A 25,997-nucleotide genomic window follows, 5' to 3' on the forward strand; every position below is an offset into this window, starting at 1 on the left:
AGAGCATCTCTCCCGGGCGCTCCTCCCTGCCCCTCCCTCCTTTGCATTGAGCTGCTGGCCCACAGTGTCCATCGTCAGATGTCACAGAGCTCTCTGGGCCACTCCTGGCCTCCCCCACAGCCTCTGTGTGCTGCCCTCTGCCAGGACCCTGCCAGCATTTCATAGCCTGAGGACCATTCAACTCCATGACATCCAAGATGTGGAAACTGCAAAAGAAATGTCTTTATTCTTTTAACCTTCTTAATATTTACAAAAACCAAAACGAACAGAACTGAGATTGGCTTACACGGTGGGCAGCACGTGAACAGAGTGGCAGGAAGGCCAGGGCAGAGCCCCACCACCCAAGACCGGCCCAAGGACAGTGCGACGATCGGTCGGTCTCTGGTCTGGCTGGAGAGGGGCTGGCTGAGCCCAGCCCCCCGGCTCCCAAGGCTGCAGGAGCTGACTTGGAGACTGCCTGCGAGGCCCCTGCCCCAAACCCTCGCATCCTCCCCCTCTCCTGGACATACACAAAGAGAAGGCTCCCACTGCCCAGCTCCCTCTGCACAAGAAGTGCTCTCGGGAGGGGCCCCCAACATCTCTGCCGGCCAGAGCGGGGGAGCCAAGGCCCTCCCAGCCCCGCTAGAGGTAGCCAAAAACATTGAAGATGGGCGGGGGCACCGCCGGCTTGGTAGGGATGGGCTTCAGAACCACGGGTCTGTACACTTTCTGCCCCGGCCCGTCCACATCCTTGCAGAAGTGGGCCAGCTCCCCAGGAGGCGCTGGGCTTTTCCTCCACAGGCCCAGGTTGGGGACGGGGTTCTGAGGCAAGGCCCCCGGGGGGCCGGCGTAGATGGGCTGTCCATGGTACTGGAAGGGACAGTAGCCCCAGGCATTGACACGGCCCACCAGGGAGACCCCAGACATCTTGAGCGGCTCCTTGCCAGCCGGTGCCCTTGGGGACGCAGGCACAGGGGCCATCTCAGGATCCCAGGGCTCCAAGCCTTTGCAGTGTTTCTTACCCTCATAGGGAGATCCCTCCCTGGGGCCCAGCTCCCCCTCCAGCCCCAGGGAGTAGCTGTGGGCGGGCCGAGGCTCTTCCCAGAAGGAAGCGGGCAGCTGTCTTTTCCTCATGGGCACCTGGCCAGGCCTGGCCGCTTCTGGATTCTGCCTCTGTAGGCTCTGCTCCTTAGAGAGACATTCCTCCCTGTAGGGGTTCCCCAGAGCCTTCTCCTTGCAGCCCCCCACCACGCTGGGACTGGAACCATGGCCGGGATCGAGGAGCAGCCTCCCAGGCCGGTCCTCGGGTCCCCTTTTCAGGTGAGGCTCGGTGCCTCTGCCGGGGAGGCCCCGAGGAAGCCGGGAATACTTCTGGGAGAAGCGTTTGAGCTGCTTCTGCAGGTACTTGCGATGGTCCACGGAGCGGCGGCAGGGCGCCGACTTGTCCAGGGCCGCCTTGATGTCGCTGGACGCCAGGTTCACAAAGTTCAGGAGCATCTTCACGTCACTGTCGGATGCCATCACCAGGGGGCCACGGCATGGGGCTGTCCATGAAGAGCGCGGGCTCTGCTGGTGGCCGGCAGCTCCAGGGACAGGCACAGAGCTGACCTAGGGTGCAGGGGACACGCCGGTTGTTGGCAGTCTCTCCAAGCCCCCGAGCCCAGCCCTCCCCAAAGGCCCCAGGACCCCTCCAAGGGAAACAAAGTCCTGGGTCCGTGGGCCACCCATTCAGGCCGCTGAGGGTTTCCTCTTGTGTCGGTGAGGGCACAGGCGAACAGGCAGTCTGCCCGAGTCTGTGGCCCTCTGCTTGCCGCTGAGGCTCAGAGAGGTTGGGCGACTCGCCCAAGGGGACCCAGCTACAGGTGGCATTGCTGGGGACCGAGCGCGAGTCTCCACGGGCCCAGCCCACCGCGTCTCCCACACACCACGCTGCCAACGTGTACAAACTTGCCAGCAAGGTTTTTATTTTCTGAGCTCAGGCAACTGCTCTACTTTCAAGCAAGGCCAAGCCCCCTCTCTCCCTGGTGGTGCCCTCCTCCTCCCACCCCCGCCCCCCGCCCGGCTCGCACCAGCCCCCCTCACCGGGTCCCCACGCTCCACCCACAGCGCTCACGCAGGACCCCTGTCTGGCACTCGAGCCTCGGCCTGCCTGGCGGGCTGATCTCAGACTGCAGGCAGCAGGACGCCCCCGTAGAAGCATCTGCAGCAATTTCATGCCTCCTGGGCCACCACCCGAGGCACCTCGCCCCTCCCCCAGACCCCGTCCAGCCCCACGCCCCCACCCGGTCGGCTGGAGCCGCCGGAGGAGCCTCCACACTGACCAAGGGTGCGGGCCGGCCCCGGGCCCCCGCCGCCGCCGCCGCCGACGTGGCCTGGCAGGTTCCCCGCCGCAGACCTGGGCCAGGCCCGGCGTGGCCGGCGAGCTCCGTGCGTCCGGCTGGAAACAGTCGTGCAGCCCTCGAGTGGGCTGGGTGGAGGACGAGTCCCTGGAGCTGGGGGGCCCCTCAGGCCAATCAGGAGCGCCTCTCCAGATACAAAGCATCCCAATCAGGCGGCAGCGCCCCGTTCCCACATTCTTTGCCGTCACAAATTGTCACCATGGGGACCATCACAAAAAAGACAGCTCCCAAATGCAATCATTTCCCGGTAAATTTCTACCCTTCAGCCCCTCCTCCCCTTGACCTCGGTTCCCTGGTTTCTTGAGGGGGCAGAGTGTGTGTGTGTGTGTGTGTGTGTGTGTGTGTGTTTAAAAAGTCCAGGATCGAGGAGGGGCTGGACCCAGAAGAGATGGGCTTACATACCTCCCCCAAAGGCTCCAGGCCTCCAGCCTCCAGCTGCCATGCTCCAGTGCGGACAGACAATCCGACGGGGTAAGCCGGGGCGGGCTGCTTCCCCCTCTGTCCTTGAGTGTGGAGTGTCTCTCCCTCTCTCTCCCCCTCTCTCTCTCCCTCTCTGCCCCTCTCTGCCCCTCTCTCTGTCTCTGTCTGTCTCTCCCTCTTCCCAGCCCCCGCTCCCCCCCCCCCCCCCGCCCCGAGGCACCAAGCCCGGGCCAGCCTGGGAGGGCCAGCAGCGCACTTATGCCGGGCAAGGTAGCCGGGGAAGGACTCTGTAACGAGGTGCTGGGATATCCATGGGAAGGCAGCCGGAGCTCTCAGGAATCTTGTCTTTATGTTTGCTTCCTCAATTGAGCTGCACAAAGCCTGAATTGCCCATTCAGCGCGGCCGGACAAAAGGCTGGCGTTGCACGGTCCCCTCGCATTTGTAGTCAAACAGTTAGGGACTTAAATCGAGTCGTCATGATGGAGAAAGAGGTGGACAAAGCCCATAGAATTGCCATCAGCAAACATTTTCCTGTGTCATATTAGCCAGTCTCCATGGCTCCCCCTGGCCTGGGGACAATGGCACAAGTTTGCACACTTGGCTACTGTCACCGTGCCAACGCCGGCGGGGTTGCAAGCGGGCCGCTCCGAGCAAGGGAGCCCTGAGCCGGCCGCTGGCCCTGCCCACTGGCTGGCGGAGGGAAGGTGAGGCCGCGGTGCAGGGAGGGTGTCTGGGGAATGCTGCTGGGCGCCGCCTCCGTGGTGGTGGTGGTGGCCCGCACCTCCTGCCTTTCTCCCCCCATGCTCTGCTCAGCCTCTGCTTTCCAGTCCTCTCCTTTCTCTTCCATTCCTCCTGCCCCCACTTGCTCTGCCACCTTCTCCTGACCACCGGTGGCCTATACCCAACCACACCTTTGCATGACAATCTGAAATGCCAAGGACTCCTCTCCAGGCCCCCCCCTCTCGCCCGTAAGGGAGCAGTAGCGGGGGGCGGGGCGCGCCGGGGACTCACCCAGGAGGATGGTCCCACCCCCTCCTGCCGGCCAATAGCGGCAACTGCTGCTGGCACACCTCGGCCTGGCTTCAAGCCACCTCCCTCTCTGACCTGAGGGTCCCTACAGGCAGGGCAAGGGTTTGGAGGAGAGGGCCCTGCGCCCACCAGCTGTTAACTCAGTTGCAGCACTTAGGATCCAGTGCGATATTCTCCACTGAGGGAGCTAGGGAGCGTGGCTGACACGGAGGTGTCCTCAGGCTGGAGCACCCTGGACCAAGGACCGTCCCAGGCCCTGGAGAGTGACCTTCATCTGCTGAGCAGTGGGACCCCCTAAATCACGGTTGTTGTCAGCCCCTGAGATCTGGGGGTTGTCCCTGCGGTGGGACCTAGCCAAGCTGACCGAGAGGGTTGGGAAACATCCTTTTTGCTTCAAACCAGTCTTTACACGAGGCTGTGACCCGAGGTCACCAGCTTGGGCTCCGTGCTGCCTATTGCCTGGGGGCCTGGGAGCACAGCTTGGCCAGGGTTCGAATCCCTCCATAACCCGGCGCTGGCCCACTCAACCCTGTTCTGCATCATTCTCTGCTGGGGCACCGGCCTCATCCCTGCCCATTTCCATCTCAGTCTCCTGCATGCTCTGTGTCTGCTCACGTGCTGTGGCCACAGGGCCTTGCTTGCTGCTGACATCATTCCCTCACGGCTCAGACAATGGCAAAGGTCGGTGAGCTCCGTGTGCTCCAAGTCCATATTGTAAAAAATCATTCCATAGCTCTTAATATGGGCTGTTCTTCTTGGATGTTCTTCCCGTGTATTAAGGAAGGAAGGAAGAAGGGAGGGTAGGAAGCCCTTAAGTCTCATACATGCCATGAGCTGCAACCATGGATCACACGAGAAAGATCCACCTGACCCCGTGACAGCTCAGTACAGGGACTGTGGCTGCCACTTACGCACGAGGAGTGTGAGGTTGAACTGCTTTCCCAAGGCCTCACAGCCCGGAACTGGCAACACTGAACTTGAAGCCAGGCCAGTCTGCATGCAAAGCCTGGGTTGGTCCCACCGTGCGTTGCTTCCCTGAGCGCCGACCCAGCACTAGACCCTGATGAAGGGCTCTTGGGCTTGAAAGCATCAGAAACCAGATTTCATATGTCAGTCCTTCATGTCTTCCGTCCATCTGTCAGAATGAGACTCTTCAGGTGTATGGAAGCTGCAGCTCGGGGACATCAGTCAAGGTGACAGGCAACAGCCCTGAAGAACTGTGGCCTGAGACAGATCCATGGCCCTACCTGGCCAGGGACCTGGCCACACCCAAGCTCTGGGTGCCTGCCACCCAGGCTGCGGAAGGCTCCTCTGGGTTTTTCTGTCCATAGGTCCTACTGGCAGGTGGGGGACATCCATAATACCAACTCTGCCTTATTCTAGAAAGACTTCCTTTCACAGTGCTTCTCCCATATGGTCCTCATCTGGACAGGGAGAGACTGTTTTCCTTGTGTACATTTGGTGACACACCCAGAGATAAGCTGCCCAGCTCAAGACTGACTTAGTCAACCCTGTCCTCTCGGCATTCTTCAAGGCCCAGCTTGATGCTGGAGGCCCAGCTTCCTCCAGGAAGCCTTCCATCAACTCCCAGCATTACCAGTGACACCCTCTCCCATCCCATTCATGCAAAATGAATTTTAACCTCCTTGGTTTAACACGGAAACCCTTAGTAATCTGACCATCAAACAGAGCCTGGCACAGAGTAGTTTCTCACTAAAGGTTTCATGAGTTAAATATTTTGCCCATTCCACTGAATAGAATTTATCCTGCAGACTGGAAACACAGCTTCCTGCAACTGTTTGTTTACTGTTTGTCCCACCTCCACCTGAGTGAGCTCCACAAGAGCAGGGCACAACAGCTGATTCATCTCTGTATGTCCATGGACTAGAATGGCCGTGGCACAGATCAGGACTCATTCAAAGACACTTGTGATCGCTGTGGTTGAACTTGACCACGAATCCTCTGTGTTCCTTCGGAACTGTGGGTGACTTGAAAGCAGGAAGACTCAGTTCACCACCGCATCTCCCTGCACCAGAGAGGGACTCCCAAGTATCCGTTAAAGTCAAGTGAGGGGTGCTGGCTGAACTTGAAAGTCCTTCCTGATCCTCTACTGTCACAGGTACCAGTCTCTGCAGACCCATCCTCAAAATTATTTACATGATGCAGGGTCAGGGACCCCCAGCTTCGAGCAACTCCATTCAGCACCTATCGCGTGCTTGGAGACCAGAGGGTGCGGCTTGCTCCTGTCCCCAATGAAGCTCCCTGGAGGGGAGATTGACTCTGTTGTGACAACACAACAGCCATCTTCCATCTCCGCATCACTGAGAGGCACACCCTAACTTTCCCTGGTTTCTCAAACAGCTGGGAACCACCATCCAGAATGTCTGGATGTCATTTGACATAACCCACTTCTAGAATTTAGCCAACACAGCTGCAGATCATAACCGAAAGAGAGAGGGGACAGTTGGCAATGACACACACTTACCTGGAGGGGACCCAGGCCGTCATCAGAAGCAGTGGGCTCTCAAGCTGCGTTTATGCAGAGGAACCCAATACCTAGAACAGCGACGCGGATGGGCTAGTTCAGATCTATTTCACACACAGGAATGCATACTTCTGCTTCTTTTGCAAACAGTGGCTTCCAATGAGAAGGAGGTTTGAATGACCTACGACTTAAATCAGGGGTTGTGGCTTATGGGTCTGGCATCCACCATCTTTGGCGTTGGTTGCAGAACCCATAAACACTTTGACTTAGATAAGCAGCTGGAATGGAAACTTGTTCCGTCTACACTGCGATCTCAGGATCGTCATCCAGCGACAACCGTTCACCCAGGAAACATCATCTCGTCCCCCGAGGCGTCATTAACCGGTTAACTGCCCAGGTTTACCAGTCGCCAGCCTCGTGTGTTAGCCTGTGAGCTAGAACTCATTTGAGTATGTGTTTATTAGTACAGTGTTTAGAATATGGTATTTTAAGTTGCCAAAAATAACTTGGAAACTTTACTCATCCACACCTCGGTAGAAGAGCTCGGTTCCAGAAGATGGGCCGTCTTCTCATTTTGGTAGCAGAGTCAACAAGGCCCAGGCTGGGGACATTGTTCACCCAAGGCTGAGCCGGGTAGGAGCAGGATGAAGATAACAGCTCTGTCCCGCCGCCCACCACCCAGTCAGACCCCAGCCCTAGCCAGCACTCACCACTCCATCACAGGAGGTAACACCTACTAAGCCACTTGCTCAGGAGATAAAAAGGCTAGTCTGAAGTCCTCTGGTCGGTAAACAGCAGAGCAGGGACTGGGATACAGGCATCTAGGTCCAGACGCTTGATGGTGACTGTTGTACGGTACGGCTCCCTAATGGCCTAGGGGCTTCGCTAACCCAGAGACCCAGACATGCCCCTCCCGACCCCGCAGAGTTAGGTCTGATCCCCTCAACCCAGGAAACATACAAATGCCACCTCAGAGGCCCAGCGGTGGGGCCAGCGCCTCCTGGACGTGTGACAGACATCACAAGGTGATTTATGTAACCCCCTTACATAACGGGAGCATTTCTATCAAAGAGTGGCCAGAGGGAAGCTGTCAACCGTAATCAGAACAGACAGGCTTTCCACTGTCTCAGAATGGAAGGCATCAGGTTGAAATAAGCCCCTTTGGGGCTTCCTGGCCAGGGGCTTGCTGCCCTGGCGACCACCCCTCACTGCCCAGGCTGAGCACCAGCCCGGCGGGACCCTCAGGGCAGCCAGAGACCTCAGGATGCTCCTGAAGAAGTCACAGCTCAGCTCGTCAGTCCCTGCAGCCCAACCACAGTGACAAGTGTCAGTGTGACTATCTTGAAGGCTTGCTGGCAGAGTGGACCGTGAGGATTAAGAGAGAGCGTCTGTGACAAAGACTAGTACAGTGCCTGGCTCAGAGTTGATGCCCTGCCCCCAGCTCGTCCCCTCTGCGCTGGGGCCAGGGCCGCTCAGGGCAGCCCAGCCTGGGTGCGTCTCACCCATAAAGAGGGGCTGATACGACAGGAATGACGTCGCAGTGGTGCCTCTGTGTCCCTGTTGGGCGACCCCCAGGGACCACCACCCTCTCCCACTGATCCCCACTACCGTGCCATGCATCCATCACCTGGACTGTATCTCCCGGAGCCTCTCTGGTGTGTCTCTTCACCCCACCCAGGGCACAGGCGGAATGAAAAGTCCGTTTAATCTCAACTGCCAACTCGGATTTGATTGGTGATGGCTGGCAGGTGCCTGGTGGGAAGATTCCGAGCCTCCCCCTCCCACCCACCCTGACGGGACTCAACCGTTGGAATGCCCTGATCAGCTAGTCGTGTCTTCAGTGGACACGAACATTGATGGAGATGGGCTGGGGGCCCGCACCCAGTTCCCAATCACAGGCTGCAAAGCCAGGGGTGCAAAGTTTGGCATTCTGGAATTTTAATCAAGGGAACAGAGTCAGTCGTAGAAGAGGACGTGACTCCTCCAAGTCCTCCAGGGCTCCTATTTCCTGGACCAGAGATCCCGGACTCAGTTCAATGAACCAAGACCAGAGAATGGAGAATTTTGGAGAATGGAGGCAGTAAGAAGTTTAGGACAACCGGGGGGAGACATCACCATGGGGAGGGGCCAGATAAAGTTAGGAAGAAAGGCTGAATACCCTTTGGGTTTTTGCATGCAGGAGGCACATAATAAATGCTGTTGAACAGAGGAATGAACCAAACACAACAAGGAACAAAATGACTGGCTGGTTTCTGGACCACCATGGGGGCTCCTATAGCCAGTCACACAGCATCCTGGGGACAGCAGATGCTTCTCGGCCCTCCTGGCCACTGCTGTCCCTCAGCTACTCCGCATACACGGCATGCTGGACCGTCAGGGAAGAGAGGAGTCCTCGACTCCCCGAGCCTGGATTTCATAAGAGAGAGGTGATGGGGCAGGGTCCCCTCGAATATCATGATATGCCTAGCGCTTTAGATCTGCTATCTCATTTCCTCATTGGTAATAAATCAATGACTGAATACATAAAACTTTTTTGGGGGGGGGGGTCATCCTTCTCCTTGGACGGATTAAGAAACTGAGGCCGGGGGAGGTAGAAAAGCTCTCCCTTGACCACTGAGCGAGGTGGTAAGGACCAGGAGTTTGGACTCAGTCTGTGCCTACGCCACAGCACCCCTCAGAGAAGGCAGGGGACACATGGTCTTTTCTGGTGTATCCCCTCTACCCACTCCCTGGGTCGCCTGTCCCAGTTCAGTAAGATACAGGGGCTCCCTTTTATCATCCACTTTTTATTTCCTGACCTCTGATCACAACTGTGGTCTGTAGCCCAAATCCAGTCCAAAACACACATTTTAAGAATTCTCTGAATAAAGTCTTGCCGAGGGAGAGGGACGTTTGTACAATCAGCAGCCCCAGGCTCCCCCACGTGGTCCTGCTCAGGTAAGAAGAGTTACCACAATGAAGTCAGGAGCCCCCTCCACCTAAGTGGAGAGGCTGAGCTCCACGGGCCAGGGTCATCAAGCATCACCCCCGTGGATGGCCTTCCCGTGCTTGGCACGTGGTATGTACTCCTTGGAGCACACATGGGTCCTGGAAGCAGAGGTAATGAATATATCTTAAGAGTCAAACCGCAGCATTCCGGTCCTGCCTCTGTTACTCTGGGCAAATAATTTCACCCTCTGGACCTCGTTTTTCTCATCTGTAAGATGGGGGCAATTCTACTTCCTCTGCCGGCTTGCTGGGACCGTGGAGAAAGACTTGGGTCTGACCAGACTGTAAGAAGTACCAGGGGGTGGTAGAGGGGGAGAGAGAAACACCCGTCGTGCCCAAGGGCTTGACCACATGTAGTTCCAAGTTCAAAGACGTCTGTCTGTGAAGGACTGGCAATGGTCATTCCCATCAGACTCTGAATGAGGACCAGTGGTTCTGGATGATAAAGGGGATGGAAAGACGGCCCAGTTCCACAGGCTGAAGGATGAGGGGCGTGACTCTAGCTCTGCTGAGATGGAGCGAGGGGACTCTAGGGAGGGGGAGTGTAGGTGGAGGAGGGAGGGAAGAAGCTTCAGACGTGGGCTTTCGGGCAGGTCCCCGTTCATCCTGTCCAGAGCAGGAAGCCAGGCAGTGGATCTGGGCTCAGCATGCGTCCAGTGAAGGCTGGAGTTGGGTCCTTGGCCACAGCTCCGGGATCGGGGGTCGGGGGGCCCTTCTCTCCTCTCCTGCACCCGCTGCCCAGAAAACCCCATGGATCACATGAACTTCCAGTCCATCATGATCATTCCCAGTTTTAATCTCCAGCCCAGACCTCTCCCCTCAACTCCAAGCTCCTACCCAGCAGCTCCCTTGCCATTTCGCCAAGGACCTTCAAGATTCCCCAGCTTTCCGTGTCCCAAACTCAGCTCTGGGATTTCTCCCCAAGTCTGCTCCTCCCACGGCTTTTCCATCTCAAGTCACGGTGGCTCTATCCTTCCTGGCGCTCAGGCCAGGCCTCAGAGTCATCCCTGACCCCGCTCTCATCCTCCGGACTCTGCCTGCAAACGACCTCCAGAATCCGACCACTTCTCCCCAGCTCCCCTGCTCTACCCTGGGCCCATCACCCACCATCTCTCACCTTACTTGCATGGTTTCAGGGCCCCCTAACTGGGCTCTTTGTCCCCCTCCCCACACACAGAAAAGTTTTGCCAATATTTGCCCTAGATATTTGTCCTGAATATAACGTTGAGAAGGGAGGAAGCAGGCTCCCTGCTGAGCTGAGAGCCTGATGCGGGGCTCGATCGCAGGACCCTGGGATCATGACCTGAACCAAAGGCAGAGGCTTTAACCCACTGAGCCACCCAGGTGCCCCAAGCATCCAACTCTTGATCTTGGGGTTGTGAGATCAAGCCCCGCAGCACGCTCCATGCTCCGTGCAGAGTCTGCTGGAGACTCTCACTCTCTCTCTCCCTCTGCCCCTCCCCCTGCTTGCACACTCCTGCTCTCTCTCTCTCTAAAATAAAGAAATAAATAGAATCTTTAAGAATAAATAAATATTAATGAATAAAACCCACGAGGATCCAAGTGAACATTGGCGTGTCACTATTTCCCCCTCCCCCTTCAATTCTGTCAAATTATCATCTCACTTGGATGGAACATCCAAAATCTGGTCCAAAAGAAAAAAAGAGGGGGCCGGCTTCTAACTCCCAGGGAACCGGCACACCTGAGATCTGAACCCAGGGCTGTCTGAGTGGGGAGTCTCCTTACCTCTTCTCATTGGTTTCTTCCTGAGGACTAGTCCTACAGAGATGTGCCAGCCCAAGGAACAAGGGACAGAGTCATATATGAGCTTCTCAGACATGCCCAAATCATCCCACAAGGGCCCCATCACCTCAGCCAGACCGAGAGGTAGATATATCAGGTAAACTGAGGCAGCATGCGGCCCTGGATAAGAGCTGAGCCCTGGGGCCAGCCTCCTGCTCCTGCTTCGGCAGTTGGCCCAGAGAACGTTGTTGTGATGGCTAATTGAGTGGTGGCCTAATTGTTTCCCCTGCAAAGGCTACATTTTGTGTATGGGGCCACTCTCGGCCTGGATGCCCAGTCAGCTGACTCTTTCCTTCCAGTCTTGGCCGTCTGCAGGGACCTTAATGGCTCGCTTAATGAATGAGAATCTCTTCTCTCCAGCAGGCCCCCTGAACCACAGCAGAGGTCAGGGGGATCTTGGAGACCCTGAGAAACAACAGGGAGTCGGAGGAGGGGACACACTTTGGGGTTACAGACCTGGCTTCAGATCCCACTGCTGATGCTTACCAGCTGAGTGAGCAAGGACAGGTTGCTTACCCTCTCTGGGCTTCCGTTTCCTCCCGTGTCAGGCAGCATCCACCTGCCAAATCCTTAGAGGCGGTCGAGGTAGCACACGGGAAGGTAGCACACGGGAGTACTTCCTGCTCCCCAGCTCACACACCCACCTGTGGTCAGCATTTCCATTTGTGGGTGCCATTCATTTCATTGATTCCCTTATTCTCAAATGAAGAAACTGAGGTTGAGGTTGCCCAAGCAACCTGGTGAGTTAGTGGTCCAGTCAGAACAAAAATCCTGACCCGGAGACCACGGGTCCCACCTTTTCTTTTCACACACACCCTTGGCTGGGAGGAAAAGGCAGAATTGTCCTGGGAGCACTCAGCCTTGGCCCCAAATGGCCACCAGAGGGCGCCCTGGGAGTGGCTCAGGGTCTCCTCTGTTGCCCAGGGAAGGAGCCCTTCAGTCTCAGGTGCCTGGGTCGCTAATGAGAGTCCCCAGGGGCGCTCGCACTGCTGACCCCGCCGCAGCCACCTTTTTGTCAGCAACAGACAAACAAAAAGACAAAGACCTGAAACGCACACAGTGTGGCAGGTAGTACAGAAAGTTCTGTAGGCACTAGAAAGACTGTCAGGAGCTTGGGGGTGCTGACTTAGCGGGGCCTCAAGATGGAAAAAAAAATAAAGTTCAGAGTTATGTGTCTAGTAGGACCCCATTTATGTTAAAAAAAAAAAAAGGTAGAAAAGGTAAAACAAAGTAAAAGAGAATGCTTGGGGAAAGCCTGGGAAGAAGGCACTCCAAGCAGATAATTGTACTGATTTAGGAAAGGTGGTAGGATAGGTGGGGTTTGAAAGGCGTTTCATTTTTTTTAGTTTATAAAACTTACATTTTTTGGAATTTTTTTCTCAATGAGCATATATGCTCATAAAATGCTTTCGTCTCATATATATTTGGTTTTGTTCCAGAGTACCCACTTCAGAGTGGTCCCGCTTAGAACCTCTTTTTTTGTTTTTTAAGATTTTAAAAACTTTATTTATTTATTTGATGGACAGAGATCACAAGTAGGCAGACAGGCAGGCAGAGAGAGAGGAGGAGGAAGCAGGCTCCCTGCTGAGCAGAGAGCCCAATGCAGGGCTCGATCCCAGGACCCTGAGAGGCTTGACCCACTGAGCCACCCAGGTGCCCTCGCTCAGAACCTCTTAAGTAGGATGACAGTGAAATCATTTGATCAACAAACATTTCCCACATGAGCCTCTGCTCCACAAAGCTCTGAGCTGGGTCCCCAGGATAGGAAACACTGTCCCTACAGGGAAAGATACCTCAATGGACAACGACCTCCCAGCAAGACAAAAGCTGCGATAGGGTTTTCATTTTACAGGGACAGCGGGGACAGGAAGCCAGTGTGATCAGTTTCCCTGGGTGAAATCAAGGGAGGCTTCTTGGAGGAAGTGATGCCTTGCAGTCTTAGAGATGATTGGGGCATATCAGATGCATCAGTGGGAGGAAAGTGGGGGAGTCTTGTGAGAAGCATTGCTGGAGGGGAGGTGTGAATGTGTAGTGCATTTGAGGGATCACACCGGGGCGGTGACCGGCATGACAAGGGGCAGGAAGGAGGAGGGGGGGCTGACCTCTCAGGCGGTTGACGCTCTGATGTGCCAGCTGCCAGCAGGGGGTGCTCGAATCTCTTTAAACCACGGAATCTAGAGCCCACTGGAGGAGTTGGTAGCCGGGCTTCCTGGGACCTGGGGTGGACGCTGGGCTCTTGGGCTTCCAGGCTGGATGCTGAAGGCAGGCAGGTAGACAGGAGACGCCACCGCAGACAGTGAAGAGAGTCGGATGCGAGGGTAGGAGGACACCTGCCTGGCCCCCTGAGGGACCATGGGGCCACTGGTGGTGTCCTACGGGGCCACTCCCGAGCCCCTGGCTTCCGCAGCCCACCACAGCGATTGTAGGGATTTTGCTGCTTTCCTTTCCAAATACATGTATTCGGGTTTAATAAGAAAGTCCGCTTCCAGGAGAGTGTGAGTTCACGGTGCCCCGGGAAACCGCAGCCACAGGCAATGAATGACTGGGGGTCAAGGACAGCAGAGACAGGGCGCCCAGAGGGCTGGGCTGTCTGTGGTGTGGCTAAGCCAGGACCTGCGTGTCCTGTCCACCACCCTGTCCCTGCTCTCTCCCTCTCTGCTCTTTGCTGTGCTCCTCCCAGCACGCAATCCTGGAGCCTTGGCTCCCACTCCTGAGCACCCCGAGGTCTTTCCCCCAACCCCCTGGAGCACTGCTCTGTGCCCGGTCTTCTTGGGACACGGGGCCACCGCAGGAGCCCAGGATGGCTGCGTATGAGAGACAGACACTGAGCACGGCAGAGCTCCGAGGGCAATGGTCCCCCGCAGGAAGCGAAACGAGGCCACGGGCCGGATGGCAAGGGCCTTTCTGGGAAAGGGACCTAAACTGGGACCTGAATGTCCAGTGAAGCCAGACGTAAGAGTAGGAATGTCCCAGAGAGGGCTCCCGAGGCATGGATGAGTGTGCGGCTTTCAAGACAAAGGGCGAGATCCGAGGCCACTCCAGACTTGTGACCTGGGCAACGAGCTCAATGGCAGGAGGCGGAAGAGGTGACTTTGTGGGACACCCAGTGTCAGACGTGCAGGGGGAGTGTTTCCCCTCCAGGCAGCTGTTAATAGGAGTTTGGTTCTCAGGGAGAGCCCTCGCGAGGGGCTCCACGGTGGACAGGTACGCAATGCCCAGGACTAGGTAAGGTTGCTGCCTGGGCTGGATTTATAAAGGTGACCGAGTGGTGACCCACACAGAGGCCAACCCCACTGAAAGGCAGTGTGAGCATCACTCCCTAGAAGCGGGAGGCCCCACGTGCCCTGCGGGACCATGGGGTGGGGGCAGGCACAGGGCTGGGGAGGGGGCAGCGAGCAACAAGGGGCCAGAGGGCGGGGGGTCACAGGCTTTACTGCGGTCTCCTCGGTAAAGGCAAGGCTTGCAGGCAGGCAGGTCGGGATATGAGAGCAAGTACTTGGGGCGGGCTGGGGACACGGTGTTTGCCAGCTGTTGGGTACCCAGCACCGGGTGCTGAAGGCAGTGGAGGTCAGCGGGCTGTGGGGGAGCAGTCGGGGGTGTGGACCCCAGCGCAGTTGGAGGGTTTGTGCTGCCCTGTCCTCGCACCCAGGAATGCTGGGCGGCAGGGAGGTGCAAACAACCTCGCTGTTCCTTTGGTCCTGTGATTGACGGACGTCACAAAATCTAAGGGAACACAAGACAGTTGCCCAGGAGACAAAGGACCAGAGGAGCTGGACCCCAGCCCTGGGGCCCACAATGTGAGTGAGAGGAGGGGGAAGGGAAGAAGAATGGAGAGCCCCCCAAGGTGAGGGGGCATCAGGTGAGGAAGGTACCCAGTTCAGAGGCGTGACCCCCAAAGATGCAAAAGAACAAAGAGTAAAAAGTGGCTCTCACCCTCTCTCTCTCCCCTGCACCAGCCTCCTGTGTCCCCTCCCTGGAGGCAGCTGTCATTTCCAGCTCCTGACGGCTCCTTCCAGAGATGGTCCAGGCAACAAACTCAAGGCTGCTGGATGTAGACACAGCCTCCAACACCTTCCATTGTGTGTACACTTGTACACAGATGGTAGCACGCTCCATCTGGCCACAGGACCCTGGGATCAGTCCACGCCAAGGTGTAAGTGAGTTCCTCATTCTCTTTATCACTTACATAAAGGCAGGCCCTTAACTGGCATCCCCGATTCTGGTCTCCCCCACCTGAAGCTAGACTGGTGTTTTCAGAGCCGTCTTTAAATGCCCGCATGAAACTCTCCTCCTTGGGGAGTGTGTCATCAGTTCACAGTAGCTACTAGTACTTAAAGCAGCAGAGTTTGTGAATGATTTCATTCTTTTTCTGAAGGAATGACAGCACTTGTAATGCTATCCCTCTAATAATACCGAAGTGGGTTAGGAATTGTTTGGTTGCATGGAACAGGAAAGGTGCCAATCTGTCTGAAATAAAAGGGGAAATGTATTGGCTCTGGGTAGCTGAGAAGTGGAGCGTAGAGTCAGCTGCAGGTTTGGCTGGATCCAGGATTCAGACAATGTCATCAGGACCAGGTTAGTCTCTAGTTCTTCCACATCCTCCCCTCTCCAGGCGTAAGCCCCAAGATTCAGTATGGGCACCAATTTGGTCCCTGTCCTGACTTTCAGGTCTAGGAAGTAAGATAAGAATCTCTTTCCCAGAAGTCTAAGTGAAAGTCTTAGGTGGTAAATATTTTAGGCTTTGAGGGTCTCTGTCAGACAGACATTGTCTTCTTCTAATTCTCCTCACTGTAATAGTTAGGCGAGGCTAAGCTGTAATAACCAAGGGACCCCAAAATTATGTTATATTATATTGTGTTATTATATATGTCATATATGTTATATATGTTATATATGTTATATATGTTATATATGTTATATAATATAATTTTGTTATATAAACTATAAAACTCTATTTCACTCTCTTGTAATTTCCATGGTGGACATTCCCAATCAAGTTGTTCAAGGATTCTGGTCCTTTCCATCCCGGGATTCCACCCGGGGTTCCTCTAGGGCAGGAGTCTGTAACTTTTTCTATAAAGGGGCCAGGTGGTAAATATTTTAGGCTTTGAGGGTCTCTGTCAGACAGACATTGTCTTCTTCTAATTCTCCTCATTCTTCTCCTCCTCCTCCTCCTCATCTTTACAACCTTTAACAATATAAAAACCAGGGGCATGTCCTCACTTCGGCAGCACATGTACTAAAAAACCAGGGGCACTTGGCTGGCTCAGTCAGAGGCACATGCGACTCTTGACCTGGGGGTTCTGAGTTTGAGTCCCATGCTGAGTGTGGAGATTATGTAAATAAATTATATAAAATAAATTATGTAAATAAATACTTAAAAAAAACCTTTTAAATACTTTTAAAAATACTTAAAAAAAAAACAACCCACTCTTACCTTGCGGGTTCGGCAAAAACCATCCCACAGACCACACGCGGCCCACAGGCCTCGGCCGGCCGCCCTCCCCGCTGAGCCTTGCCATCTGCGCCTCGGCCGCAGAAGGGAACAGGAAAACCAGCAGACAACGCTCCCCGTTCTAAGCCCGGGCCAGGCAGCCGCACGCAGCTCTTCACCTCCTGCTCCATTACGTAGCCCCAGGCACACGCCCAGGCCCAGCTCAGTCTGCACTGGAAGGACAGGAACCGGGTTCCCGTCTCGTGCTACAGGCCTCACCGGCTCTCGGAAGAGTCACGTGCTTACCGCTTACTGAATCTGTGAGCCTCTCCGTTAGTTTTGGCTGCATAACAAGCCATCTGGGTCTCCCCAGGGCACCGAAACAAGGAGCCCCCTACTGGGTGGTTCAAACCACAGAGAGGTAGCCTGGCACCATTCTGGAGGCCAGACGTCGGACGCGAAGATGCCAGCAGGGCCTGGCTCCCTCTGAAAGCTTGGGAGGACACTCTGTCTTTGCTGTCTCCGAGCTTCTGGGGGCCACCTGCAGTGCTGGGCGTTCTTTAACTTGTGGCCACATCCCTCTGCCTCCGTCTTCACGTGGTCTCTCTCCCTGCGCCTCCTCCATGCGTCGAATCTGGAGCTCCCTCTCCTTTCTCATGAGGACCCCCATCCCCGGACTAGAAGCCTGCCCTCATCTGGCGGGACCTCATCTGAATTTGATCACGTCCACAAAGACCCTGTTTTGGAATAGGATCACATTCACAGGTCCTGAGGACGAGAACTTCCAGAAACCTTCTTGCGAGACACAATTCAAGCCACTGAGTCTTCTACACACGCCACGGAGTCTTCTCTCTCCAGAGTGCGCACGCCGTCCGCCGTCCCACGGTACAGGCACTGGGCTGGCTGATCCCTGACCACGGCAGGGAGCCATGTGGGTCTCAATGACAGAGTCCATGGGTCGTACCTGATCCTAGGGACTGAGCACTCTGTCCCGGGAGGTGTGAAAGCCAAACTGGGTTTGAAAGTGACTCAACTGAAGGAACTTAAGTCACGTCCATTAACACACGAGCACTCCCCTGGGCTGGGTGCCAGGGGGTGATCGCAGTCCTCAGGGGAGATAAATGAGAACACAACTGGGAGTGCAACCCTAGAAGGGGCTAAGCACGAAAGGCTAACAAGAAGCCAGAGGTGGGAGAGAGAAGGTGTCACTGAGGTGACAGGTCCCTGATTTTATGGGAAAAAAAAAAAAATATATATATATATATATATATATATATATACTGTTTCTCTTCTTTGATATAACACAGAGCAAAAGGACTGAGAGCCAATATGCAAAAAAAGGCAGCAGCGGCCAGTTCTGGGTAGTGCAAGGAGATGGTGGTTTTTTAATCTTTACTCTTAAAATGAGCATGTATCATTCTTAATTAAAAAAAAAGAGGGGGGGGGAGCGCCTGGGTGGCTCAGTGGGTTGGTTGAGCACCTGCCTTCAGCTCAGGTCATCACTCCACAGTCCTGGGGTCGAGCCCTGCATTGGGTTCCCTGCTCAGCGGGGAGCCTGCTTCTTCCTCCTCCTCTGTCTGCAGCTCTGTTGCTTGTGCTCTCTCTAGCTCTTTGTCAAATAAATAAATAAAATCTTAAAAAAAAAAAAAAGATTTTGTTAACTGTTTCCTTTGCTGTGCAAAAGCTTTTGATCTTGATGAAATCCCAATAGTTCATTTTTTCCCTTGCTTCCCTTGCCTTTTGCGTTGTTCCTAGGAAGATGTTGCTGCAGCAGAGGTCGAAGAGGTTGCTGCCTGTGTTCTCCTCAAGGATTTTGATGGATTCCTTTCGCACATTAAGGTCCTTGATCCATTTTGATTATATTTTTGTGTGTGGTGTAAGGAAATGGTCCAATTTCATTTTTCTGCATGTGGCTGTCCAATTTTCCCAGCACCATTTATTGAAGAGGCTGTCTTTTTTCCATTGGACATTCTTTCCTGCTTTGTCGAAGATTAGTTGGCCATAGAGTTGAGGGTCTATTTCTGGGCTCTCTATTCTGTTCCATTGATCTATGTGTCTGTTTTTGTGCCAGTACCATGCTGTCTTGATGATGACAGCTTTGTAATAGAGCTTGAAGTCCGGAATTGTGATGCCACCAACGTTGGCTTTCTTTTTCAATATCCCTTTGGCTATTCGAGGTCTTTTCTGGTTCCATATAAATTTTAGCATTATTTGTTCCATTTCTTTGAAAAAGATGGATGGTACTTTGATAGGAATTGCATTAAATGTGTAGATTGCTTTAGGTAGCATAGACATTTTCACAATATTTATTCTTCCAATCCAGGAGCATGGAACATTTTTCCATTTCTTTGTGTCTTCCTCAATTTCTTTCATGAGTACTTTATAGTTTTCTGAGTATAGATTCTGACAGAATGGGAGAAGATATTTGCAAACGACAAATCAGATAAAGGACTAGTGTCCAGAATCTATAAAGAACTTAGCAAACTCAACACCCAAAGAACAAATAATCCAATCAAGAAATGGGCAGAGGACAAGAACAGACATTTCTGCAAAGAAGACATCCAGATGGCCAACAGACACGTGAAAAAGTGCTCCACATCACTCGGCATCAGGGAAATACAAATCAAAACCACAATGAGATATCACCTCACACCAGTCAGAATGGCTAAAATCAACAAGTCAGGAAATGACAGATGCTGGCGAGGATGCGGAGAAAGGGGAACCCTCCTCCACTGTTGGTGGGAATGCAAGCTGGTGCAGCCACTCTGGAAAACAGCATGGAGGTTCCTCAAAATGTTGAAAATAGAACTGCCCTATGACCCCGCAATTGCACTATTGGGTATTTACCCTAAAGATACAAACGTAGTGATCCAAAGGGGCACGTGCACCCGAATGTTTATAGCAGCAATGTCCACAATAGCCAAACTATGGAAAGAACCTAGATGTCCATCAACAGATGAATGGATCAAGAAGATGTGGTATGTATACACAATGGAATACTATGCAGCCATCAAAAGAAATGAAATCTTGCCATTTGCGACAACATGGATGGAACTAGAGCGTATCATGCTTAGCGAAATAAGTCAAGCAGAGAAAGACAACTATCATATGATCTCCCTGATATGAGGAAGTTGTGATGCAACATGGGGGCTTAAGTGGGTAGGAGAAGAATAAATGAAACAAGATGGGATTGGGAGGGAGACAAACCATAAGTGACTCTTAATCTCACAAAACAAACTGAGGGTTGCTGGGGGGAGGGGGTTTGGGAGAAGGGGGTGGGATTATGGACATTGGGGAGGGTAATGTGCTTTGGTGAGTGCTGTGAAGTGTGTAAACCTGGTGATTCACAGACCTGTACCCCTGGGAATAAAAATATATGTTTATAAAAAATAAAAAATTAAAAAAAAGTGGTTTTTCTTTAAAACAAAAAAACTCTGAAAGGAAAAATGCCCAAATGTCACCTATTAACAGTGGTTCATTCTGTGTCGTGGGGCATATGATGTTGTCATTTTCCTATGAGTCCAATTTCCCTAAATTAAAATGAGGCACAGGATGGGGGCCAAAGCCTGAGCACCCCAGCCCTGGGGAGCCGCCCAGCCAGAGTCTTGTTGAAAACACACCAACCCTTCTTTCCAAGTCCCACACCAGTGCGCCTTTTTCCTTCTCGAGGCTTTTAGAAGAAAGAAGAAAAAATCCATCTTCCATATGTTTATCTCACTCCAGGGAATTCTCTGGAATGGAGAAAAGAACCCAAGGGGCATTTGTCTGCAGGGAAAAACAGAAGAAACGCGCTGTCAGCCGGAAAGTGTCCTCTACCCAGGGAAGGGCCCTCTCCTGCGCGGCCTGTTATTAATACGGACATAATGACATTAGGCCGCCCATTAAGTCAGCAGCCCTGGGCCGCACCACCCTTTATCTTGCAGCTACAGCCTCATTTTTCCGATCACACTTTAATTTGGACATCTTCCAAAAATGCCTGGTGAACACAAGAGTCCAGGAGGAGAACCAAGCACATTTCAGCCTGTCTTGTTTCTTTCCCGAGGAAGCCCACGAAGCATGTTGCCACTCAAGGAGTCTGGGATTGCTCTGTCTCCAGAGCACTCTGTCTCTGATGCTCTGTCTCCAGAAAGAATCACGGGAGCCCCATCAACATGTCACCGGCTGTCCCTTGTAATAACACAGAAGACGTGTAGAGCTGAGAGGATCCCCCAGAGATCTAATCCCAGCCTCTTCACTGATGATCAGGAGAAACTGAGGCCCAAAGGGGCCCTAACTCGCTTGGAGCAGAGCCAGACCCAACTCAGAGACTCCAGATTTCCAAGCCTGAATCAGAACAGCAAAGATCTCAAATGGATATTGGTGCCTCTGTGGCGCCATCCCGTCACCATAATAAATAGAGGGACCTTTGCCACCCAAGAGGCTGTACACATGTGAGGTGGACGGGGGCCGGGGGGGACTGGGGACAATGGAAGAGGGGGGCAGGTCCTGGGCACCTGCTTGCAGTTCCCAGGGTCGCCACCAGGTGGCCCCTGGCATCGTCAACAGCAGCTTCCAGGTTCAAGCAGCCTGGCTCCACTCCCAGGGTCAAGAGGAGTGCAGAATGCTCAGTGTTCCCTCCACCGTCCCCCTCACTTGCAAATCTGACCAGCTGAACACTGAGAAGTGTAGGTCTTCAAGTTTTGGGGAGGCGCAGGAGCACAGGGCCTGGAGGGAGAGACCTGCATGTGTCCTGAGCATCTCCTCTCCTATCTCTGAGCCTTGCCTTACTCACCTATGAACAGGTGTGTTACTAGCCACCTGCTCCATAGAGTTAGGATGATGATAATGGGCGCAAAGCCCACTTGGCTTTCCAGAAGTTTCCAAATGCCCACCTGCAAAGCAGATCCCCTGGGAGCTTGTTAATAAGCATCACCCAGGGTCCACCCCTATAGAGTCAGATGGAGAATGTTCGAGCCGGCATGTCCAGAGTGAGGCCCCTCCCTCCTCGCAGGCCGGGGGCAATGCAACTGTGTCTACCATCTTCACACAGGATACTGGCGAGGGGAGCAGGTGTCCTGACCCTTGGCCCTGGCCCAGAGCCCTCCCCACTGCACCACAGCTGTCTCCCCACCATGCCGCCTGCCTGGAAAGGGGTGATCTGGCAATCGGATGGGGCACGCTGAGATGCTGTCCCCTGGTGAGGGGCGTGGCAAGGCACCTGTGACCAGCCCTGGCCCAGAGCCTGGCACTTGTCAGTGACCGACTCTACAAATGAAAGAGGGTTTCAAGTTATTCCTATACTAACATCGGTCTCATCTAGGATTTCTAGAATGTCCTGGGGTACGGTTCGTACCACCATGCAGAGATCTGGGTCTGACCCATGCACTTGCATCCTGCTGAGGCTGCCCTGGGAAAGCACAAAGACAGATTCTCTGTGCTTCGGGGGTACAGGGATGGTGCTTGGTGAAGAGGGCATTTGAGCCGGGTCTTTGTGGGGGTGAGAGGAAGGAAGGGTGTGTGGGAAAAGGGACAGAGATCTGCCAAACGCTGATATTTTGACAGGGCTGGAGACAAGGCAGTGGCAGCGGGTGATGGGGTGGACGTTCTGCAGGGATTGTTCGGGAAGCCTTGTGCTTTGGTGACCAGAGCTCAAGGGCAGCCTCCCAGGAAGGTGAGCCTGGAGCAGGTGGCCAGGGAAAGACCTGGGGGGGGGGGAAGCCAGACAAATGGTAGGTGTCTGCTCTCTGGGACGGTTCCCTCCACGACACAAGGAGAGATGGAGGAGGAACAGGTGAGGAGGCGGGCACAGGCTGTGAGGGCCGGGAGCACAGGTGGCTCTGGTGTGAGCGAAACCAAGGACAGGTTCTCTGGAACTCCAGGTCCACAGAGGGGTCGGGGGAGCAGGCGGTGAAACGTAATTGGGACCAACTCACTTTGTGACTGGGAACAAGCCTGTTCTCTCTAAGCTTTAGTTTCCTTATTTATGTAGTAAAAAATAACAAAAAGAAAACAAAACAAACAAACAAAAATATGGGTGAGGTGGCCTCAAAAGGCCCTTCCAGTATGGACCTTCCAGAGTTGTCTAACAAGGGCATATCCTCATTCCCTCAGGAAAACACCAGCTAACAAGAATGATAGAGACATCTATGCTGCATATAGGTCACTTCTGGACATGCCTTTGACCCTTTCTGAAGAGTCTATTTCATGTGAGTTCCAGCAAGGGCTGCTGCATATGGTTGCACTAGTTGCACACTGCACAACTCCAGGCACTGCTATAACTTTTGACCAGAGTTTGATGGAGCCATGCTGTCTGCTGAGAGCATCCTGGCTGTTGCCTGGACATGCCACACACAGACCACCTGGAATACCTACCTAGTCCCAGGATCCTGGATTCTAGGCTGTGTCACATGGCAAAACCATCTCCTCTCTGCACCTCTGTCCCTTTCTCCATAAAGTAACTGGAATGAGCAGCCTCTGAGGCCTTGTCCAGCAGCTATGCTCACACTGAGAGGACCTCTCATCTCTGAGGAATGCTCAGCAGCCCCCACAGCTGATACAGAGGTCATGACCACTGCCCGGAATCTTGACGGACTCCAACATTGAAAGGGCCACGTGGCCTCTCCTGGATGGCCCCTGTCTGCCAATCCTGGGAGCCTCCTGGGAGCCCCAGGGGACTCATTCTGTGCATCGGCTGCTTCCTCCCGGCTACGGCCATGACCCAGGGCCTCATGACTCCCTTGGCTGCTGGGCCACCATTACACATCCGGGCTGAGCGGTTGCTCAGCACCTGACAGCTGGGGGGTTCTTACTCAAGCGGTCATTATCTCCTTTAAATAAAACATCTGGATTTGCTGCTGAGGAAAGCAAACAGGACATTCATTTCAGGGACTCTAGCCCACGGACAGGGTTGATGGGATTCCTTGCTTTGCAGGAACCTGGCCCATTACAGAGCATAAGTAACATAATGAGCAGCATTTCCTCCATGCCTCAGTCTGTGAAGTTCCTTTCACTCATTAAGTCATTCAGCAAACACTGGGGGCTGGCTCTGAGCTAGCTCATAGGGGCTGTGGACCGGAATCAGCTCCAGGTTTTGCTCGGAATTGCTCACAGCCTGCCTGGCTCCTAGTTCATTTGATTCTTATAATCACCTTGTGAGACAGGAATTACGCTCATCCCCGTTTTGCAGAGTGGGAAACAGGACAGGAAGGTGAGGGGGCTTATCCAAGATCCCAGAGCTAAAGGCCAAGCTAAGCCCCGAAGGCAGGCAAGAGACGCTAGCCCCCACTTTCTGTCTGTCCCACCACCCCCGTGCTGTACACCGGGGTCAACACTTTCCCTTTCTTCCGGTGTCCCTGTCTGTACAGAGAAAGGGCCCCTGGGTGATGACGTGCACAGATCCTTTGATCCCACGTCTCGCGCAGATTTGGCAAACAAGGGAGTTTGCTTCAAAAATCAAGTTGGCAGATCTAGAGCTCTAAATCAGAGTAGACCCTGCCTGACAAGCCAATTGGGCAAGCGGGTGTTTGAGCCAAGTTGGAAATACGCACAACTCACCCTTATAAGCTATAAACACATCGCGATCTGAGTTCGTTCTGTCCATCATCCCGCCTGTGAGTTGACGTCCACAGTTTCTGAGCCAAGTTTCAGCCCAGACACAGAAGTTCACTTCTCCCGCAGGGTCGCACGTTGTAAATCAGGTGCTGAGCAGGGAGAAGGAAGTGAGGGGCGGGGTCGCAGAGGACCGCGGGGTGGGGCGGGGTGGGGCGGGGTGGAGCGGGGAGTTGGGGGAGGTGGCCACAGCCCAGTAGTGAGCCTCCACAACATTGAGGGAGCTCGAGCTGCCCCATCCACCTGGTCAGCTGACCTTGACCGCGGAGCCTAAGCTCGGAGCACTGTGGTTGGGTGCAGGAGCGGTGGAATAGAAGCCGCCTTGGAAATACTGGCCCTACTGTGGCAGGCAGCTGGCTCCTAGCCCCGCCCCCAGTTCCACCCCCACTCTCCGTGCTATTCTGTGTCCCTGGAGGCCCATCACTGCTTCTCAGGGGTTTCGCACAATGGTAGGCACCTGCATAGGATCAGGATGCCGGAAAGTGAGGCTGGGGTGTCTATTCCCTGGCTCTTTCCCCACCAGCCAGGCTGCTCTCGCCCGCAGCCTCTACTGGGGTTTTGGCAACCTCTCAACCTCCTTGCCCTTCAGGTCCAGAGGTGACAATAGCTCCGAGGTTTTGTCAGCCCTGAGACACTGCACTGTCCCTTGTTGATTTCCCTTGGCCCCGCCTGTGACTTTGTGAATGTCCCCTTTCTCAGACTTGCAGCATTTCTCCCAGGATGCTGGTAATGCAACCATTTCTGTGCATCAGAGAATCTAGAACATCAACCTTGAGATGCATTAACATTTCTATCTCCCACTAAGAATAAACCTCTGCCATAACAGTGACACAAATGAGACCCTTAAATAGTGACATTTCTGGGACGCCTGGGTGGCTCAGTGGGTCAAGCTTCTGCCTTCCGCTCAGGTCATGATCCCAGGGTCCTGGGACTGAGCCCCTCCTTGGGCTCTCTGCTCATGGGGAGCCTGCCTCTCCCTCCTCTGCCTGCTGGTCCCCCTGCTTTTGCTGTCTCTCTGTCAAATAAATAAAATCTTTAAAAATAAATAAATTCAAAATAAAATATATAAAATAAATTTTAAAAAACCAGTGACGCTTCCCTGTTGCTTTAAAATTTTTAATTCCATATTTATTGAAAAACCTGTTTTAGATTTATTTAGACCCGATTTTTAAATTTTTAAATTTTATTTATTTATTTATAGAAAGAGAGAGTGTGCAGAAGGTGGGGGAAGGGGCAGAGGGAGAGGGAAAATTTTTTTAAATTTAATCTTATTTTAAGATTTTATTTATTTAACACATAGAGAGGGCACGAGAGTAGGGGGAGGGGCAGAGGGACAAGAAGACTCCACACTGAGCTCAGAGCCTGGCATGGGGGCTCCCTCTCAGGACTCTTGAGAGTGTGACCCAAGCTGAAACCAAGAGTTGGAGGCTTAACTGAATGAGCTGTCCTTAGGGTTTTTTTTTTAAAAAATAATGCATCACTCTTGTATATACATTAAAAGGAAAATATAAGCAAAACAAGTCAATTAAGGTATTAAGGTATTCCCTTTGCACTCAGAGCTCACTCTTGCCTCCGGGTTGTCCATGTTTGTCCACACTGAACCAGCTCTGGACCATCACGAGCACTGGGGATGCAACATTTCTTACAGAAGTGCTCCACTGTTGTCTCTGGGATTTTTTTCCCAAGCCACTGCCCACATTCTGCCGATTCTTGTATGCAAGCGTGAGCAATGCCAACACAATGACTATCAACCGTCAGCAGCAACTGTAAAGCATGCCTCCATTTCAGAGATGAAACAATGTGTGTGTCAGAACCAATGAAATATGAGTTTAATTCCATTTAATTCCATCCGCCCCTCAGGGACTTTGTGAT

The 25,997-nt window shown here is 53.6% G+C and overlaps 1 protein-coding gene and 1 long non-coding RNA gene across 5 annotated transcripts; both read right to left on the reverse strand.

The window, feature by feature from the left end:
• Positions 1-200: 200 nt before the first annotated feature.
• FAM181A (family with sequence similarity 181 member A) lies at positions 201-8,044 on the reverse strand. Of its 4 annotated transcripts, none has more exons than XM_082733314.1 (2): positions 7,941-8,044; positions 201-1,587 (listed from the first exon to the last, which is right to left on the reverse strand). In XM_082733314.1, exon 2 carries the CDS (start codon positions 1,498-1,500, stop codon positions 622-624), a length of 879 nt encoding a protein of 292 aa, XP_082589440.1. In that variant the 5' UTR covers positions 1,501-1,587; positions 7,941-8,044; the 3' UTR covers positions 201-621. The 4 variants fall into 4 exon arrangements, with proteins under 4 accessions (XP_082589440.1, XP_082589439.1, XP_082589438.1 ...); XM_082733313.1 differs by lacking the exon at positions 7,941-8,044 and adding an exon at positions 7,024-7,396; XM_082733312.1 differs by lacking the exon at positions 7,941-8,044 and adding an exon at positions 2,781-3,436.
• A 9,852-nt stretch (positions 8,045-17,896) lies between these two features.
• Positions 17,897-24,328, reverse strand: LOC309867972. Its single transcript, XR_014313430.1, has 3 exons — positions 24,072-24,328; positions 20,163-20,303; positions 17,897-18,171 (listed from the first exon to the last, which is right to left on the reverse strand). It is a non-coding gene; the product is annotated as an uncharacterized lncRNA (long non-coding RNA).
• Positions 24,329-25,997: the final 1,669 nt, after the last annotated feature.

This window comes from Mustela nivalis, assembly GCF_964662115.1.
Source record: "Mustela nivalis genome assembly, chromosome: 6".
Taxonomy (NCBI): Eukaryota; Metazoa; Chordata; class Mammalia; order Carnivora; family Mustelidae; genus Mustela; species Mustela nivalis.